Source organism: Rutilus rutilus, assembly GCF_951802725.1.
Source record: "Rutilus rutilus genome assembly, chromosome: 8".
Classification (NCBI taxonomy): domain Eukaryota; kingdom Metazoa; phylum Chordata; class Actinopteri; order Cypriniformes; family Leuciscidae; genus Rutilus; species Rutilus rutilus.
The window spans coordinates 15,521,565-15,542,264 of record NC_140222.1 but is presented as its reverse complement, the minus strand read 5'-3'; the positions used below and the strand labels follow the sequence as shown (position 1 = coordinate 15,542,264).

Here is a 20,700-nt window from a genome sequence, read left to right as displayed (position 1 = left end):
CGCACTGTCAAACAGCGACAAACTGGATTTTTGTTGGGTCAGACCCATCTGCTAGCGATCCACTTTTAAATTTTAATGTATCATCAGATGGACAGATCATTTCTCAGGGGAGGCAGGGCTTATCCTAGGGGAGGCACTGCCTCCCCCAGCCTCCCCCTAGACACGCCCCTGTTATGAGGGTGCAGACTATGAGAAGGTCTTTAACAGATGACCCTCACACGTTATTAATCCTGTTTTAAATAAAGCTTAAAGCTTCAAGTAGTTCTATATTATTTAATGTTTTGACGCAGTTGAGAGTCAAAAACGAACGGTTCAAGCAGAGTAGGCCTAAGCTACAATATAAATTTTTTTCGCTGCCAGAGGTCGCATTTTCAAAACAATAACAAAGGCGAAGCTTGATGACGCTATGAAGGAGAGTGGAACGATGGGAGATGTATTTTCACCATCCAGAGATGTTTAGAATTCACGAATCATATAAATTATATATCAGCTAATAAATTTGTTTTTGTATTACCTGTACGTTCGATCACCGTATGATCAACACTTAGTTTGGAAAAGTCTTTTTGCATTATTTTGATTATTTTTATGTATGAAAAATATTCAATAGCTTCGTAATACACTGTAATATTGCCAAATTCAATTCACACATCACTGGTGTCCTGTTAGTTATACTACAACACTTATTTTGGAAAAATATCTTTTTGCATTATTTTTATGATTTTTATTTATGGGAAATATTCGGTAGCTTCAATGTAATTCACTTTATTGCTGCCAAATTCAGTTCACACATCACTACTATCCTGTTAGTTATACTACAACACTTATTTTGTAAAAATGTATTTTTGTGCAAATTGTATAACCATCAGGACAGCAGTGGTGTGTGAACTGAATTTGGCAACAATGCAGTGAATTACAGTGAAGTTATTAAATATTTTATGTAATAAAAATCCTAAAAATTATACAAACATATTTTTTTTTTCAAAATAAGTGTTGTAGTATAACCAGCAGGACAGCAGTGATGTGTGAACTGAATTTTGCAACAATACAATGAATTGAATATTTTTCATTACATTAGCCGTTTTGCACAAAATTGTGCCTCTTATACTGAAAATGTTTACAGTGTGGGAATGTTTGAATTTTGTAAGTGAAATTACATTCTTGGCAAATACCACATCTGTAGTTACCAAAGGGCACCTTGTTTAGAAAATGTGAAGGAGGAGTAACATCAGGTCAGACCAGAATATTACAAAGGTTGGGTGGTCTCTTGTATACTACACGTGGTGGCTTTTCAAAACATTTCTTGAGATTGGGGTCACTATCCCTATATGCCAATGTTGAAGTAAAACGCCTTCTATGTCCCTTGTCAACGGAGAATATTGAATATAACAATTTACTCGATGTTCAAAGGTCTTTTTACAAGACACTCACATTGAGACATGTTCGAAAAGCGATTCTCAGCTGACTAAATCCATTCCTCCTTATATGCTCTTGCTCTAAACCGGTATAATAAAATAGACGCTTGATGTTGAAAATCATCCTCTTTACTACAAATACGAACTAAACGTATGCGACTAAATTTAGAAATAGGTAAAGAACGTTTTAATGATTCATGATGGTAAGATGTACCATGCAACAATGTAATGCGATCAGTAGGTTTTCGATACAAGCTTGTCTCAAGACCAGATACAGACTTGATAACGAACACATCTAAAAGGTTAATTTTCTCTTGATGGAATTCAATGGTGAATTTCATTGCACGGCAGTTATTATTAACCAGTTTGTGAAAATCGAACAACTCAGACACAGTACCATTCCATAGCAAAAACACATCGTCAATGTAACGTTTCCATAACACACAATGTGTTTTAAGAAAGGGTTACAATCTGGGTGATACACAAATCGTTGTTCAAACATACCGCAAAACAGGGATGCAAAGCTAGGGGCCATTTTCGAACCCATACTGACGCCAGAAATCTTTAAATGAAAATCCAATCCAAATAAAAAAGTTATATGACAATTTGGTCAGTTCTAATTTTCCAGTGCTGGGAATTCTCTCAGACCTTTGATCAAGAAAAAGTTCAAGGGCTTCAAGCCCACCTTGAAATGGAACATTAGTATAGAAAATGCAACCCTGTGTTACATGCTGGGGTGGCGCCGCCATCTTGGCAGGATACACTATCCGTTGCCATGGCATGGTTACTTCAACAGTGAGACCGAGAGAAACAGCAACAGAGCTGCGATACGGCGCAGTTTCTTGGGAATAAATGGAGAAAGAGGAAGCAAAAGGAAAGGGGCTTTATCGGGAGAGACTAAATAACAACAACACCAGGCAGCGTTATTTAGAGAAACTGCTTGTCAATAAACTGACAGCTAGCACAGCATAATTGCAAAAGCAACACATTTCAGCGCTAGAACACCTTTTATTTAACACAAACGAACGAAATGAATGCTCTGCTAGTCAACTAGAGTTGTTTAATTTGTTATAGATATATCTGTACCGGGAAATGTTTCAAAAAGACACTTTTTTCAATGACGTACGACTCACATTGACCAAATGTACAATCTGTCCGCTTACACGGCAAGTGCAAATACACGTATCCGATTCATATCAGATTTATTTTCACATATAAATGACACCTGAACCTCAACTATGACTGAGCTCTCGCAGTTTACAGGTTTGAGGGTTTGTAAGTTGCACCCAGCCCCAGCTGAATTGTTCATAAGCTTCTAATGACTTGAAGCTTCTGAACTCTTGCGTTTTGTTGGCACTGATACCACAAACCAGGTAATTGACTAAGTCAGGGTGTGTGAAAGGTGGTAGTGCTCCTGGGTTTTTCGTCCATTCTGTAGCTGCAGGTCATATGGGTCCATGTTGTTGATGTCAAGCAGATTCTCTAAATAACACTGTCTGGTGTTGTTATTTAGTCTCTCCCGACAGAGCCCCTTTCCTTTCGCTTCCTCCTCCTCCATTTATTCCCAAGAAACTGAAACCAAATCGCAAAATGCAAACAAATATCAAGCTGCTCTCTCTCTCTGTCGCTATTTCCGTCGGTCTCACTGTTGAAGTAACCATGGCAACGGATACTGTTTCCTGCCATCAAGATGGTGGGGCCTTCCCGAAATGCAATGCAAAGTGAAACGCGTGACGTCACATTCACATTCTCTATAGAGCGATTCAACTTTATATATTTTTTGGATTTTTGGAAGCGTATATAGAACAGGTGTAAAAGAATAAATATAACTTCAGCTTTTGTCAGTAGACCCAACTCTAAAAGATGGTTTAATGAGTCATGAACCGATGCTTTGAATCAGGAGACAGGATTACCTTTCAATTTATCGTAGAACATTGTATTAGAGAGTTGTCTTCAAATCTCAGATTCATAATCCCCTCAATCTAATATTACTAGTGCTCCGCCCTTATTAGCACTTTGAATCACTAAAAGTCCGATCTGTTTAAGTGATTCTAATTCAGCACGTTGTGACTCCGTCAGGTTATGTGCCAATTTGTATTGTCTTTTACATAACACATTGTGCTCATAGAAAACACTTTATGGGCCCTATTTTAACGATCTGAAACGCAAGTGTCAAGCGCAAAGCGCAACTAACTTTGTGGGCGGGTCTCGGCGCTGTTGCTATTTTCCCGGCGGGATAAATGACTCTTGCGCAGGCGCAAATCTAAAATGGGTTGGTCTGAAGTAGCTTCATTATTCATAGGTGTGGTTTGGGCGTAACGTGAAATAAACCAATCAGAGCGTCATCTCACATTCCCTTTAAGAGCAGACGCACTTTTTCCATAGCGGATTGCTATTGTAACGGCGGATTTGCCAGGCGCGCGCCAGGAGCAGTTCACAGTCGAGGAGAGCAACGCTCTCGTCACGGCCGTAAAAGAGAGAAGTTACATTGAAATGGAGAAACCCACCCAAATTAACTTCGGTTAAACAGGCGTATATGATAATTTGGGTAAATGTGTAAGCTAGGTGTATGCTTTTATAATAAATTGTCTATCTATCTATCTATCTATCTATCTATCTATCTATCTATCTATCTATCTATCTATCTATCTATCTATCTATCTATCTATCTATCTATCTATCTATCTATCTATCGTAATAATGTATGATTTGCAAAAATGAAAACTGCTGCTTCTTTGTAGATGGGAGAATCAAAGTGTATGCGCGTGGTGCACATGCTACATTGATTATGGCCAAGCATGCGCCCTTAAAATACCATATGAATAACATGCGCAACGTGCCTCTGACTTTAAACAATTTTTTCCTGGTTAGTGGCGCAATTGTTTTCTAAACCTGCAAAATAGCATGAAGGAACGTTTGCGCCGGAACACGCCTCCTCTTTGCGCTGAACCGCCCCCGGGAGCGCAAATGTATTTCCTAACTTATCTGCGTGCTTCTGTGGAGGGAAAAGTCCGCTTTGCGCGGGTGCAAAATAGGAATGATACATGCGTCGGTGTACAAAGTCACTTGCGCTGGGTGCAAGATAGGGCCCTATATTTGTTTGTTATACTACATGTAAACATAGACTAGTTAGCTTTATTCTTTAAAACACATGATTGCTTTACTGTAGGCCTAAGTGTTGTATGAAACACTTAGGTTGAAGGTTGTAGATGCTGTGCATTGTAGGCCATGTATCTTGTGTAAACTGGAATAATTGTAGTACTGGAATTGCATAGCAATTTCAAGTTGCATGTGTGACTGTTGAATTTGTTTGTCTCCTTAGTGGGAAACTCTGCTATTTTCCATATAGCTGCAGTAAAACCACGTACAGGAGCATAGAATTGCCATGTGGCTACAATGTTAATCAAATTTGCATTAACCATGAAAATGATTTCCTCACAACAGGACTCAGTAACTCTGAACTTTAACTTAATCATGCTCTTTAACAAAAACATTGATGTGGAAAGATTTTGAGCCAGATCACACCTCATACTCATATTCTCATAGAGGCTCACTGTTACAAAAACAGAACCAAATCTGCATCACAATAGTAAACCTCCTCACCTTTGTTTGGGGCATGATTGCATTTACACATAGCCTCAGCTAAATGCAGCCATATACAGTAGATGACACCAGTTGATCTTCACACAAAGTCAAATCTGCATCTGTCTGATTCTGCCTCACAAATTTAATGCATACAATGTTATTTAAGTCTTTACATCTAGACTGAATTATAACTGTGAATTTTATCCAGTAACTTTTTATTTTGTTTTGTTCTTTGGATTCACTTAATCATTAAAGTTATCATTTGTCTCACTAAGTTAAAGGTGCTCTAGTGATGTCACACGTTTCTTTAGGCCCCAAATACTTGAAATCATTTAAGTTGTGGGCCCTGAATCTATAATCTATGGAAGTTTAACGTTTTGAATGAAATTATGGAAATAAATAACTTTTCCATGATATTCTAATTTTTTGGAAAGGGTCTGTATGTGTGGGACAAAAAGGATAAAATGTATCTATATAAATTCAGTTCAAGTTTATTGTCATATGCATATTAGTACAGAGTACCACAGCAATGAAATACAATGTGCCTTAGCACTCTCTCAGCACCAGTCAATAAATAAGTTAAAATTAAATTAAAACATCCGCTCAAACCTCAACCCTCCTTCCTCTTGTACTATCGTTCTGTAGTCTTACAACCTGTGGGTAAAAACTGTTCCTAAAACGTGATGTGCGCATTGGGATGCTCTGCAAACATCTCCCTGATGGAAGTTGGGAGAAGAGATTATGTGCCGGATGACTAACATCCTGTTTAATACAGTGCCTTCTTAGTGCTGCGTTTCCAATAAATGTTTTGGAGCGATTCTAGTGGAACCCCAATAATTTTAGATGCAGTTTTAACCACCTTCGTCAGAAGATTCAATTCACGTGAAGTAGCCCTGCCAAACCAGACTGTAATATTACCTGTCAATATACTCTCAATTGTACAGCGGTAACATTTTTGTAAAATGTTAAGTGACATACCATATTTCTTGAGACACCTCAAGAAATAAAGCCTCTGATGTGCCTTCTTAACGGCACAGGTGATATGGAAAGACCATAAAAGGGAGTCTGAAATATGGATGCCTAAAAACTTAAAGGTATTTACAATTTCAACTGCAGGGTTGTTAATGTAGACAGGTGTATGTGTGGGTTTATTTCTTCTAAAATCTATGATGACCTCCTTAGTTTTCCCCACATTAAGGGACAGATTATTTCTTCGGCACCACATGATCAAATGACTCACCTCATCCCTATAGGCAGTTTCATTATTGCTGTCAATGAGTCCTACCACAGTAGTATTGTCTGCAAATTTCACAATACTATTTGTGGGATGTTTTGCAATGCAGTCATAGGTATACAGACTATATAATAGAGGACTAAGACAGCAACCTTGAGGTGCTCCGGTATTTAACACTATAGAGGCTGAGTATGTAGTGCCTACTCTAACTGTCTGGGGACGGCCTGTTAGAAAATCCTGTATCCACCTGCAGATGGAATTACAGGCCCAGGTCTAACAGCTTAGATATTAAAATAGAAGGTCTGATGGTATTGAAGGCACTGCTATAATCAACAAACAGCATCCTGACATGCGTATCCCTACCCTCTAGATGTTGAAGTGCAGTATGTAAAACCAAAGATACAGCATCGTCCACAGCTCTATTTGATCTGTATGCAAATTGTAGTGGATCAGTGAAGAATGCTGTTGTTAATATACACTCACCTAAAGGATTATTAGGAACACCTGTTCAATTTCTCATTAATGCAATTATCTAATCAACCAATCACATGGCAGTTGCTTCAATGCATTTAGGGATGTGGTCCTGGTCAAGACAATCTCCTGAACTCGAAACTGAATGTCAGAATGGGAAAGAAAGGTGATTTAAGCAATTTTGAGCGTGGCATGGTTGTTGGTGCCAGACGGGCCGGTCTGAGTATTTCACAATCTGCTCAGTTACTGGGATTTTCACGCACAACCATTTCTAGGGTTTACAAAGAATGGTGTGAAAAGGAAAAAACATCCAGTATACGGCAGTCCTGTGGGCGAAAATGCCTTGTTGATGCTAGAGGTCAGAGGAGAATGGGCCGACTGATTCAAGCTGATAGAAGAGCAACTTTGACTGAAATAACCACTCGTTACAACCGAGGTATAAAGCAAAGCATTTGTGAAGCCCCAACACGCACAACCTTGAGGCGGATGGGCTACAACAGCAGAAGACCCCACCGGGTACCACTCATCTCCACTACAAATAGGAAAAAGAGGCTACAATTTGCACGAGCTCACCAAAATTGGACAGTTGAAGACTGGAAAAATGTTGCCTGGTCTGATGAGTCTCGATTTCTGTTGAGACATTCAGATGGTAGAGTCAGAATTTGGCGTAAGCAGAATGAGAACATGAATCCATCATGCTTTGTTACCACTGTGCAGGCTGGTGGTGGTGGTGTAATGGTGTGGAGGATGTTTTCTTGGCACACTTTAGGCCCCTTAGTGCCAATTGGGCATCGTTTAAATGCCACGGCCTACCTGAGCATTGTTTCTGACCATATCCTTTATGACCACCATGTACCCATCCTCTGATGGCTACTTCCAGCAGGATAATGCACCATGTCACAAAGCTCGAATCATTTCAAATTGGTTTCTTGAACATGACAATGAGTTCACTGTACTAAAATGGCCCCCACAGTCACCAGATCTCAACCCAATAGAGCATCTTTGGGATGTGGTGGAACGGGAGTTTCGTGCCCTGGATGTGCATCCCACAAATCTCCATCAACTGCAAGATGCTATCCTATCAATATGGGCCAACATTTCTAAAGAATGCTTTCAGCACCTTGTTGAATCAATGCCACGTAGAATTAAGGCAGTTCTTAAGGCGAAAGGGGGTCAAACACAGAATGAGTATGGTGTTCCTAATAATCCTTTAGGTGAGTATATGTGTGTGTGTGTGTATATATATATATATATATATATATATATATATATATATATATATATATATGTATATGTATATGTGTGTGTGTGGTACATCAGATGGAGACATTGACATTTCTATCAGTGTTTCAACAAAAGTAATTTAGAATTAACATCACATTGTAGCATTAATTCAACAATATTACGAAAGATTCTTTTTGTTCATTTCAATATTGATTCAACAGCAGTGATGTAGAATCAACATCATAATGTAGGCCTACGTTGATTCAATGACAAAACCTCTTTTTTAACATTGTTTCAATGTTAACTGAGGGTGCAAAAGTGATTTAGAACCAGCGTCACTTTGTAATGTTAATTAAATTATGCAATTATAATTGAATTAACGTTGACTTACACTGATTTAATATTGTTTCAATAGTTCCTTATTGTAATTATTCAGGTCTGTGTTCCTCTGTCATGTCCCATGTTCATCTGTTCCCCATTATGTTGATTAGTCTCCCCAAGTGTGTATCTTGTATAGCTTGTTTGTCCTTGTATTTAAGCCCTGTGTTTGAGTTCAGTCTTTGTGAGTTCTTGTTTCACTGTTGAGTGCTGTTCCCGGTTGTCCTGTCCCGAGTCATGTTCCCGGAATCTATGTTTGTAAAGTCGAGAGTCTATTTAATAAATTACACTGCATTTGGATCCCGCTTTCTCCTTGTCTCTGCCACAGCATCACACTTATCTAGTGCTATCTGGATGGACTTTGTCTTGGACCAGACAACTCTTTTGTGTTATTGCCTCATTCAGTAAAGAGTCTCTAATTTTCTCTACCTACAGTCAACAAGACAAAACTAATCTACAATTTATTTGCCTTCTGGGACATCTAAATATTTTACACAGCTTCTGAAAGGCAGTGCTAATTGAAAAACTGAAAAACCCGACCTAAATTACAGTCAGGCCACTTCTGGATACTAGCACTAAAAAAATATTAAATATATATTCTTTCCAAATACAGCTATTGAAGTCATCTGGTGAACATTTTATTTTGCTTAAAATAACTGTTCATTTATTTTCAGGTGTGTCTGGTGTTGGTACAGAGAGATTGTCAGTGATGGAGGAAGAATCAATCACTCTAAACAATGATGTTGAAACAAACCAACAAGAAGATATTAGGTGGTATTTCACATTGGTGATTGACATTGTCATCGCTGAAATCACTGGAGATCAGAGTAAGATCTGTACAGATGTTCAGTGTACAGAGAGATTCAGAGACAGACTGAAGCTGGATCATCAGACTGGATCTCTGATCATCACAAACACCAGAAACACAGACTCTGGGGTTTATAAACTAAAGCTCAACAGCAGCAGAAGCAGTACAAAGATCTTCATCGTTACTGTTCATAGTGAGTCATTATGTTTTTAAAAGCAAGTACATCACGTCACATCTTTAATGTTAGTTATGTTTTTGAACACATTCAGATGTGTTTTTCTCTTTACCTGCATTCTAATTCACATTCAGTACTAAGATAATAAAAAAAAAATGTTGCTGCATATTTGTTGCTGGGCAGCTATTATGCTAAACATTCCTAAGAACTGCACTGCTTGCCAAAGAAATAGTTATTTGCAATAAATTCATCATTAATTTATTACATTTGTGTTGCCGTGTGCTTTAAACCACTTCCTAACAGGCGTGTTGCTTTAAATTAGTTAAGTATGATTTAAAAATAATAATTTGTTTTACCCTCAGGAGTTAGTTTTGGTTCATAAAAAGTAGCAATTGTGTTCCAAAGATATTGGTAAAATCGATTATTATCAGTAATAATGACTTTTGGTAACACTTTAAGGGGTCCTTGTGTTACATGTACTTACCTGTCACGGTATCAAATGAGGAGAAGGATTTGCAGGTTAACAGTGTTTAATAAAAACATAAACTCACAGCCGTACACAAAATGATAATCCAAACAGGTGACACAGAGAAGGCAACAGAACAACCAGTGACATCAAACAATGAACCAGCAAAAGACACACACAAAGACACAGCTTATATATGCAGGTTAATGGGAAACAGCTGGTGACAAATGATCAATGATTAACAGACAGGAGTATGGGAAATGCAGTTCATGATACATATGACAGTGAGGGGAAGAGACATCTGGTGGCAACTCAGGGAACAACACTAATACAATACAATAACACAAAACAGTCTCACACTGTGACACTTACCGTAGTAATAACAGTAAATTATGCATAATTAAATGCAACTAACCCTCATCCAAATCCTAATCCTACCCTAACCCTATAGTAAGTAAATGTAGTTGCTTAATATTACTCAGTACTTAAATATATAATTACACTGTAACAATGACACCTTAAAATAAAGTGTAACCTGACTTTTTAGCGGTTACAGATTAAGGTCTGTTTATCTATTGAAATGATAGGCTTGTTTGAGATGAGCGTAATCTGCTCGATCACCCGAAAACAGCTACACAACTTTCAAGATGAAGCATTTTCACATTACTTTCCTGTTGTTTAATATTGTTGGCTAATATTTATGTTCATTTCTTCTCCAGGTTTTTTCAGCGTTGATGCAGATGAAGAGTCAGCTTTTGTGATGGAGGGAGATTCAGTCATTCTTCACACTGATGCTGAAACAAAACAACAAGAAAAGATTAGATGGTATTTTAATGGCATTCGCATCGCTCAAATCATTGGAGATCTCAGTAATACCTGTACAGATGTTCAGTGTGAAGATGGTGATGAGAGATTCAGAGACAGACTGAAGCTGGATCATCAGACTGGATCTCTGACCATCACAAACATCACAAACACAGACTCTGGAGAATATCAACTACGGATCATCATCAGCAGCAACATCAGTACAAAGAGCTTCATTCTTGCTGTATATGGTGAGTCATTATGTTTAAGAGCAAGTCATGTTCAGTTAAGTTCAGTAATATTTTTTTCTCTGACATTTAAAGGTATTTTATATCTATACCTGCTTATTAATTCACATACAGATAATTTCTACACAAACACATTTCCTGTAGAATTTGTAGATTTAAATATACAGTATAGCATAATTAAAAACTTTTGTTCTATCAGTTAGTTTTGTTCTGATGAAGATAAAAAGTGCTTCTGATTTAATAAAAAGACGTGTTTCCCCCTAAAAAAGGTGGTTTGTGTTTGGTTTGTGTTTCAGATTTTCCTGTTGTTGAAGTAGATGAGATAAAGAGAAAGTCAGTGAAGGAGGGAGAGTCTGTTACTTTAGATACTCGTGTAATAAAAAGCCCAAATGATTTGATGATGTGGCATTTTAATGACACTCTCATTGCTGAAATCACTAGAGATCCCAATAAATCCTGTACAGATGATCAGTGTGAAGAGAGATTCAGAGACAGACTGAAGCTGGATCATCAGACTGGATCTCTGACCATCACAAACATCACAAACACTCACTCTGGACTCTATAAACTACAGATCAACAGCAGCAGAATCAGCATCAGAAGGAGCTTCAGTGTTTCTGTCAGCATTAAGAGTTTCGGTGTTAATGTCACTGGTGAGTATAATGTAGCCATTCAGTGCATTTTCCTTTGGAGTTTTAGGAAACCGATTGAAATATACTGTACACTGTAAATCAACCCTGTACATGTTCACTGTTAGAAAAAGTGAGATTTGACTTAATATTAAAATATAACTGGTAATAATAAGAGACTATATCTATTATCCATTACATTGAGTTTCATTTACATTATGAATTTTGCCATTTTTAAGTATTGTTAATAAGAAAAATGCATAATATTCGTCAGTTTTCCTGTAAACACACTTGTAGCAACACTGGGTAGTACATTAAAATGAGCTCAAATGATCTACAGGGAATTGTAATAAATAATCATGAATATGATTAATATATTGCATATTACAGTTACATTAAATTATCGAAGTTGAAAATAGATCGATTGTAGGCTATATATGAATAATCAATTACAACGAATTATAATTCTTCATTCATATATCAATAGTCTTTATTTCAGATCGATTTATGTGAGATAACCCTAAATGGAAATTAACATAATTATCAAACAGTTGTTTGTCCAGCAAAAACGGCCGTAAGATTAACTTATCAACTTCTCGATAAAGTTATCACTTCTTATAATTTCAGGAAGAATAGTTTCTGGCCATTGAAACAACTCTCCTGTCCTTATATAATTTAGGTTACTGAAATCGTAACAAGATAAAGCATGCAGCTTAAGATCGAAACATATCATTGACCATTGGTTATATGAGCACTTAAAACAGAGACAATCAGGAATATATGGAATTTAATAGTTGAACTAATGACTACATAACTACGATTCACACAGAGTAAATATGCGCATAACAAAACAAACAGTAAAACAATATAAGACAAACGGATAACAGATGAGAGAGAGAGAGAGAGAGAGGAAAGAACGAGAGAAAGTGAAACTAAAAGTCAGGATGAGAGAGAGAGAGAGAGAGAGAGACCACCGAGATGATCGAAGCATGGCAAAATTCACAGACCAGGTAACCTTGAGAGAGACAACAAGAAATCAGATCACCTTAGTGGTGCAGGCAATCTTAAACACATTAAAAGCTCGAGGGCTTATACTTGCATATAGTCTTTTGTGTTGCTGAGGCAAGAAGACGCGTGGGTCTTTGGAGCAGTGCGTTCTTTCGTGTCTTCCGGTGCGAGCAGACTCGCACGAAGTTTTAAAGGTTCACAGAACGTGGAGTTACCAAATAAGTGATTCAGAGTTCATCTCCCTTGTGGAGGGAGAGGCGAATATGAAAAGAAAAACTTAGTAAAGAAAAGAAAAGAAAACGGAGATGAGAGAGTGTGTCCTGAAGGAAGAGGATCGTGGTCGCGAGAATTTCAAAAGAGTCTTTTTCTGTGAGTTGAAGTTGCCGGCTACGTTCGCTTCGCTGAACGTAGGGAGAGTTCCGAAGACGAGAATAAAGAAAAGACTTGAAGAAAAAGAAAAGAGAAACGGAGAACGCTCCCTAAACGGGAGCCACGTGTCTTCTCACTGACGAAGTGCGTTCGTCAAAGTTCTCGTAAAAGTGCTCTCGTGTCAGTCTCTTATGGAGACGATGGGTTCACGCCTACTTCGCGTACGTGAACCAATCACCTTCAGAGATTTCAGAGCGGGAAGAAGTTCCTTTGTCTCCCTTGCATGGTTTATGATGATATGAAATTTCGTCATTTCTACTCCAGCAAGATGGTACACATAGAATAATACATTTTACTGTAAACTCCTGTATACGGTTGGTTTAGTCAGAACGAGACAGTTAAACAGATACCAAGAATGAATTATAAAACAGCTAAGGATATAAAGTTACAATCACATGCACGAATAGAAGCATTTAAAAGTTCGTTTCTTCAAATAAACGTCATAAACGACGTTAATATAAACTGGGGAACACACAGGAGTATATGAAATATGACATGCTTATATTCTAAGTTTAATGTTCGAAGTTTGTGTATGTGTGTGCGTTTAATGTGTCTGTCGGAATGTCTCTTGCAGAGGAACTGGATGAGCTGCAGCTTGAGAGTCATATAGTTTATGACCTGCCAATGAGATCGGGTTATGGGATGCGATTCCACTGGGAGAAACATTCTTCAAAAATACATTTCAGAGCCAAACACTCGAAGATCATAACTATATGATCAAAACAACACTAATCAAACATGCATACAGGAAGGTCAGGTACAAGTCTGAGTTACATACATGAAAAGGATATTCCTATCCTAAGTTATACACAAAGGATGTTTGTGTGTGTGTGTGTGTGTGTGTGTGTGTGTGTGTGTGTGTGTGAGCCTTCCTGCTCAGCTCAGCTACCGTTCGGACGCTCTTGCTTACTGCTCCGCGCTTTGCTCTATCGCTTTTATATTTTATCTTCTATATTTTTATATTTTAGCTCCTTTTATCACCTAATTTTAACTTCAGCAAATCAGCACAGTGCTCAAACGACAAAGTTTGGATTACCACAAAAACGCAGAATTCTTCTACCCGACCAGCTTACATTCCGGGGAAAGGAAAACACAACTGCCTACAAGGTTAAGAGAGAAAATGCCTCTTCTGGAATCTACTTGCTGCACTAACTGCCACAGACTTTTACAAAGGATTGCAGTTCTTGAAACAAAGTTATTTACGGGACCACCAAACCAGACGGAACACACAACAGAGCTTCGTCATGGACACCCTCAGCATATAGCCGGTGAGTCCCATGAAACTAGTGCTCCTCGACAGTTAGAGAAACAAGCCGATCGACTTACAAATCGATGGCACAATCAAGGGAGCGAGACCCAAAGGCACTCGAGACATCAGATTGTCACGAGCCCCACATATTGCCGCAGTAGCATCCTCTACCCCAGATACAGCTCTGACAAGGATTGCAAACACTGGTCTCCTACCAACACCTATACATCTTGAGAACAGATTTGAAGTACTAATGAATGTAAATGAGGAATCCCCAAACGTGATGAATGTGATCGAACACAGACTGTATCAGCCAGTAGCTAACACTGATGCTAACTGGCGCTCAAGGTTGAGCAGGCAGCGGCACTCAGCTCAGAGCGCTGCCGAGCCCAGGACTCTGATAGTGGGGGACTCCATAATCAGAAACATTAGCAGCAGGGATACAACTACATGCTGCCTTCCACAAGCAACAACTTCTGATATAAACAGGGAACTTCAAAACATTCTGATGAAACATAAGACTGCAAATCGACTCATCATTCATGTGGGGAAGAATGATATTCATAAAGAGCAGTCAGAACTCCTTAAGAAGGATTTCAATGAACTTTTTGAAACACTTAAAAGTTCAAACATTCATCAGTGGACCACTCCCAGCAAGAGGAACAAACAGGTTTTCACGGCTGCTTGGGATTAATACATGGCTGCAAAAAACCTGCAATATAAAAGGAGTAAACTTCATTGACAACTTCAATCTTTTCTGGAGTCAGAGACAACTATTTCATCGTGATGGTCATCACCCAAACAAACTTGGTTCAAGAGTGTTAAAGGACAATATCGACTTCTCCCTCAATCATCCTTCTGCAGTGTGTGTCAATCTGAACGACACACACACACCTGGAAACAGTATGAATGAACACGGGACTTCACTTCAGCAGCAAAATGGACATGCGGTTGACATATCACACAAGGACAATGATAACACCACTGAACCACAACAACCTCTGCTCACGGACACAATCTCAGCTGAGCCCTGCCCACAGAGCTCACCACAGACAGACATATTAGAACTGCTCCAAGATTCAGCACCCAAGGACGACTTCCTGGAAAACAGCCAGGGAAGCCAGGACATATCCCAGCCCCCGATAACACCTGAGCAACAGCCCCTTTCACCAGATACTTTCTCCCTCTCGCCAGCAACTCCACTCCTGTGCTTCTCACAGAAAATGGAAGAACTGGTGCATGCTGGAACCAGACTATCCCACTCTTTTGCTGCAAGCCCCCAGATAGGCCTACCAACCAAAAAACGTCAGGCACCTCAAACACCGAAGCCTGCGCGCCGAGCTCGCCCGCCCCCTCCTCCTGTGAGAGCTCTTCGGCCTCTTCGGCCAAAACGCCAGGGCCCACACCCTCCTCCATCTGCTCGAGGTGAACCAAAAACAACTGATACCAGCTCTCAGTGATGTGTTTTGTCTTGTGTTTTGTGTTATCTTTCTCTATTGCTGTTCTATTACAAGATAGAAAGTCTAAGGCCTTCAATAGCCGTACAGCAAACCCAACTAATCTGGTGCCTATTACATGTCAAACTAAGATTGCTGTGGGGACAAAAAGTAAGACTGTTAAGTTAGCACTTTTAAATATTCGCTCACTTAAAAATAAATCACTTCTAGTCAACGACTTAACCACAAACAACCTGGACTTTATGTTTCTAAATGAAACCTGGCTAGAAGACAGCTGCAGTGCAACAATCCTCAATGAAACAGCCCCTCCTAACTTTACTTTTATGAGTGTCTGCAGAGCTGTTAAGAGAGGTGGGGGTCTAGCTGCTCTTTTTAAAGATATCTATCAATGTAAGCAAATATCATTTGGGAATTACCCGTCTTTCGGATATCTGGGTACTGTGTTAAAAGGTGCTCCTCGCATTTTACTTATCATTATTTACAGGCCTCCAAAATATTCTCCAGCCTTTGCTGAGGACTTTACAGAACTGTTATCAACAATTACCTCAGAGTTTGACTGTTTTGCCATTGCTGGAGATTTTAACATTCACATAGATAATGCAGAAAACAATATGGCAAAAGAAATCAAAACTGTTTTAAAAACGTTTGATCTGACTCAGCATGTACATGGACCCACACACAATCATGGACACACTCTAGATTTACTTATCAGTAAGGGTCTAAACATTTCATCGATTGTTATTAAGGATGTAGCACTGTCTGATCATTTCTGTATTTTCTTTGATATATTGATCTCTCCTGCCACTGAAGCTAGATCTGTGTCTGTCAAGAAGAGATGCTTAAATGAGAACACTAGTGTACTATTTATGAAGGCTATATCCTTAACACCAAGCATATCTGCTGACTCTGTTGATTTTCTCCTTGATTCTTTTAACTCAAAAGTTAAAAATATAATTGATGATATTGCTCCTGTTAAAGTCAGGAAGAAGAGTGGCAGACAAAAAGCACCTTGGAGAAACTCAACAGCAGTGCAAAATATGAAAAGACAATGCAGAAAAGCAGAGCGCATGTGGCGGAAGACAAAACTTGTATTCCATTATAACATCTACAAAGACAGCCTGCATGCTTTCAATATGGAACTAGGCAAAGCTAGACAGACTTTCTTCTCAAATATTATAAACAGCAATTTAAACAACACACGCACTCTTTTTGCTACTGTAGAGAGACTGACAAACCCCCCAAGCCAGATTCCCAGTGAAATGCTCTCAGACAACAAGTGCAGTGAGTTTGCTTCTTTCTTCTCTGAGAAAATCAATAATATCAGAAAGGTGATCAGCACATCCTTGAGTTGCTCTGGGGTCAGACAGATCAGACCACCTGAGAAAGTAGTTACTATGTCTGACTTCAAAGAAATTGATGGCAAAATTTTGGAAGAAACCGTACAACACCTTAAAACATCAACATGCGCCCTTGACACACTTCCCACATCTTTTTTCAAAAGTGTGCTAAACAGTTTAGAAGCAGATCTTCTAGAAGTGGTAAATGCCTCACTTCTCTCTGGGAGTTTTCCAAATTGTATAAGTGTACATACAAAACAAAATAGAAAAAATAAATAAATAAACAGCGTGAAAGTAGAATACAATTTTGTAGCAAGAAGTACAATAAGAGTTTATATAAATAAAATGAAAGAAAATAAGTGTTTATACAGATACTGATTGTAAGAAGTCTATGAAGGGTTGCCAAATATTATAAAAACCTGAGAGATTGTCCTTCAACAGATATCTAATTCTTTCTAAATGTAAAGTATTGGACAGATCTCGAAGCCACATTTTGTCAGTAGGTATCGCTGGTCCTTTCCATGACATCAGAAGTAACTTTTTTGCAGTAATAAGAGATTAGGAAATGAACCGTTGCTGGGCTGGAGTCAATTTTCTAAATAACTCTGATGTGCCAAGAATAATCAACAATGGTTCAGGTGACAGTGTAGTCTTAAAAATTCTTGACAGTACATTAAATACATCAGACCAATAACTGGCGACCTTCGGGCAAGAAAAAAAAGCATGAAAAAGTGTTGCATTGAGGGACTGACATTTATCACAATTCGATAAAGCGTTCGGAAAAATGTTGTGGATCTTTACTTTTGAAAAGTGAAGCCTATGTATAATTTTGAACTGTATAAGACGATGTCTCGTATTATTGGAGCAGGAGTGTATGTATTGCAGAGATTCTTCCCAGATGTCATCAGGAATATGGGTACCCATGTCCTTCTCCCAACTATCTTTATATTTATTGGACGAGGGAGAAGACATTGTTTGTAATTTGTTATATATATTAGAGATAAATTTATCTTTATATGGGGGTATAGTGAAACATTCATCTAGCATAGATTGTGGTTGTGTCTCGAAACCTGGCATGAATTTTCGGATGTAATCTCTAACCTGTAGGTATCTAAAGAAATTATTGTTATGTAGTTTGAACTTTGTTTGTAGTTGTACAAAGGAAGCAAATTTACCCTCAGTATACAGGTCACGGATACAACATAAACCTAATTTCCTCCAATTAGAAAACGTCAAATCTAAATTAGAAGGGGCAAAGGATGGATTTTTAGCAATTGGTAAAGAAAGAGGTAACGTTTTGTGGGTAAAGTGTGATTTAATTTGTTTCCATATACGAAATAAATTATGTATGATCGGATTTTGAACGTCCTTTGTTTTGTCAAGTGGCAATGGTGAAAGTACTAGGGCTGCAGGTAAATATGGATCACAGTCTTCCATTTCAATAGCTAACCAAGTGGGGAGTGTGTTAGAAGTGATGCTGAAGGAGTTAATATTTTTAAAAGCACACGCCCAATAATACATCATAAAATTTGGGAGGGATAGACCTCCGTTCGTTTTAGATTTGGTTAAATGTTTTTTGTTAATTCTTGGAGTTTTATAATCCCATAGAAAGGGTTGAATAATTGAATCAATTTTCTTGAAAAAGGATTTTGTTAAGAAAACAGGGATATTTTGAAACAAGTATAGTATTTGTGGTAAAAAGATCATCTTGATGGCATTTATCCTCCCAAGTAGTGATATTGGCAAGGTTTTCCAAAACTGAATTTTATTTTTAAGTTTTTCCAATAAAGGTGGAAAATTAGATTGCATGAGTGAGGAAAGTTTCTTTGTAACCTCTATACCCAAATATGTGAATTTATCAGTGGTAACCTTGAAGGGGAACCTTGCCAACGTTGTTTGAGGAATATCATGAACTGGCATTAGTAAACTCTTTGTCCAATTTATCCGATATCCTGAAAATTTCCCAAACATTTCGATTTTTTCAAGAATGGAAGGTATGGAGAGGAGAGGTTTGGTCACGTATAACAAAATATCGTCTGCATATAGCGAAATTTTATTTGTTGTGGTCTTTGTCTGATAACCATATATTTGGGGGTCTAAACGGATACTTTGTGCAAGTGGTTCAATAGCAAGAGCGAAAATTAGTGCTGACAGGGGGCATCCTTGCCGTGTTCCTCTGAACAGATGAAATGAGGAAGATAAATTGCGATTTGTATGAATTTGTGCTTTAGGATTTGTATATAAAAGTCTTATCCATTTAATGAACCTCTCACCTAAATTAAGTCGTTTAAGTACTTCGAACAGATATTCCCACTCTATCTGATCAAACGCCTTCTCAGCGTCAAGAGTCAATATGGTTAGATCGTTGTGGATTTTCCTGTCAGTGTATAAGATATCAAACAGACGTCGTAAATTAGACGTTGAGGATCTATTTGATATAAAGCCAGTTTGATCGTTGTGAACTATTGTATTCATTAAAGGAGTTAGTCTATTGGCCAGGATTTTTGCATATATTTTATAATCTATGTTTAATAGAGAAATTGGACGATATGAGCCAACATTTAGCTCATCTTTACCTTTTTTATGAATAACAGTGATTGTAGCCTGAGTTAATGTTGGTGGCAGGGTGCTGTCTAGTTGGGCCTGGTTGTACATTCTATGGAGAAATGGTGTAAGAATGTTACTAAATTTTTTATAAAGTTCGACCGGCATACCATCAGGGCCAGGTGATTTTCCGCTTTTAAGGGAGGCTATTGCCTTTTGTATTTCTGTGGCTTGAATATCTGTGTTAAGCATTTCCGAGTCTTCAGGTGAGATTCTTGTTAAGTTACATTCGTCTAGAAATTTATTCATAGTATTGGGATCACTATTACATTTTGAAGTGTACAAGTCAGAGTAAAACTGTAAGAAACGCATATTTATCTCATTTGGCTTAAGTAGTATATGTCCCCTGTCATCTCTAATCTTGTGAATAGCTCGATCGGCTTCTATTTTTTTAAGTTGACGAGCTAATAATTTGTGAGGTTTCTCTCCAAATTCAAAATGTTTTTGTTTAATGAATAAAAAAGCTGATGAAATTTTCCTGGAGAGAAGCTGATTGAGTTGATATTTCAGATTAGTTATTTCTCTATGCAAGTCGGGAGTGGGGTTTAAAGCATTCTGTCGGTCTAATTTTTGTATCTGTTCTTCGAGATGTTTACATTGAGTTACTTCATTTTTCTTTTTGGCAGCTTCATATGAGATTACACAGCCTCTCAAATAGGCTTTGAAAGCCTCCCATAAAGTGCATGATGTGACTTCTGGGGTATCATTCATTTCAAAATATAGTTTTATTTGAGCTTCAATGAATTTACAAAACTCCTTATTTGTCAGTAAGTAAGGGTTTAATCTCCAAGATCTACTGGGTGGGTTCATACCTTCCAAATATAAATTAAATGTTAATGGGCTGTGGTCTGAAATTAATATGGTATGGTATTTCACATTAGTTGTGAATGGAACTAGTCGAGCGTCAATTAGAAAGTAATCAATTCTACTATAAGAGTTATGAACTGCCGAAAAAAAGGAATAATCTCTGCCAGATGGGTTGGTAAAACGCCATAAATCTATTAAGTTCATACTTTTAAGGAATGAATTTATAAGAACACTTGAATTATTTTTGGGTATTTTACGAGATGCTGATCGATCAAGAAATGGGTCTAAAGGTGTGTTAAAATCTCCTCCTATTATTAACATAGTCTGCGATAGATTGGGAAGTAAACTGAAGACTTTCTTAAAAAATGCAGGGTT

General features: G+C 38.0%; 1 protein-coding gene across 4 annotated transcripts in view; it reads left to right on the top strand.

Moving 5' to 3' along the window:
- LOC311295205 (cell adhesion molecule CEACAM3-like) overlaps positions 1–20,700 on the top strand; it is a 53,011-nt gene that overhangs the window by 9,176 nt on the left and 23,135 nt on the right. For 2 of the 4 annotated variants that reach the window (XM_084416442.1, XM_084416440.1), the window contains exons 2-4: positions 8,979–9,305; positions 10,473–10,808; positions 11,102–11,458. In XM_084416442.1, the coding sequence (XP_084272568.1) occupies positions 8,979–9,305; positions 10,473–10,808; positions 11,102–11,458 (1,020 nt within the window). Of the gene's footprint in view, positions 1–8,978; positions 9,306–10,472; positions 10,809–11,101; positions 11,459–13,445; positions 13,629–13,653; positions 15,546–20,700 lie in introns of those variants that run through there. The other 2 variants (XM_084416443.1, XM_084416441.1) reach the window with 2 other exon arrangements.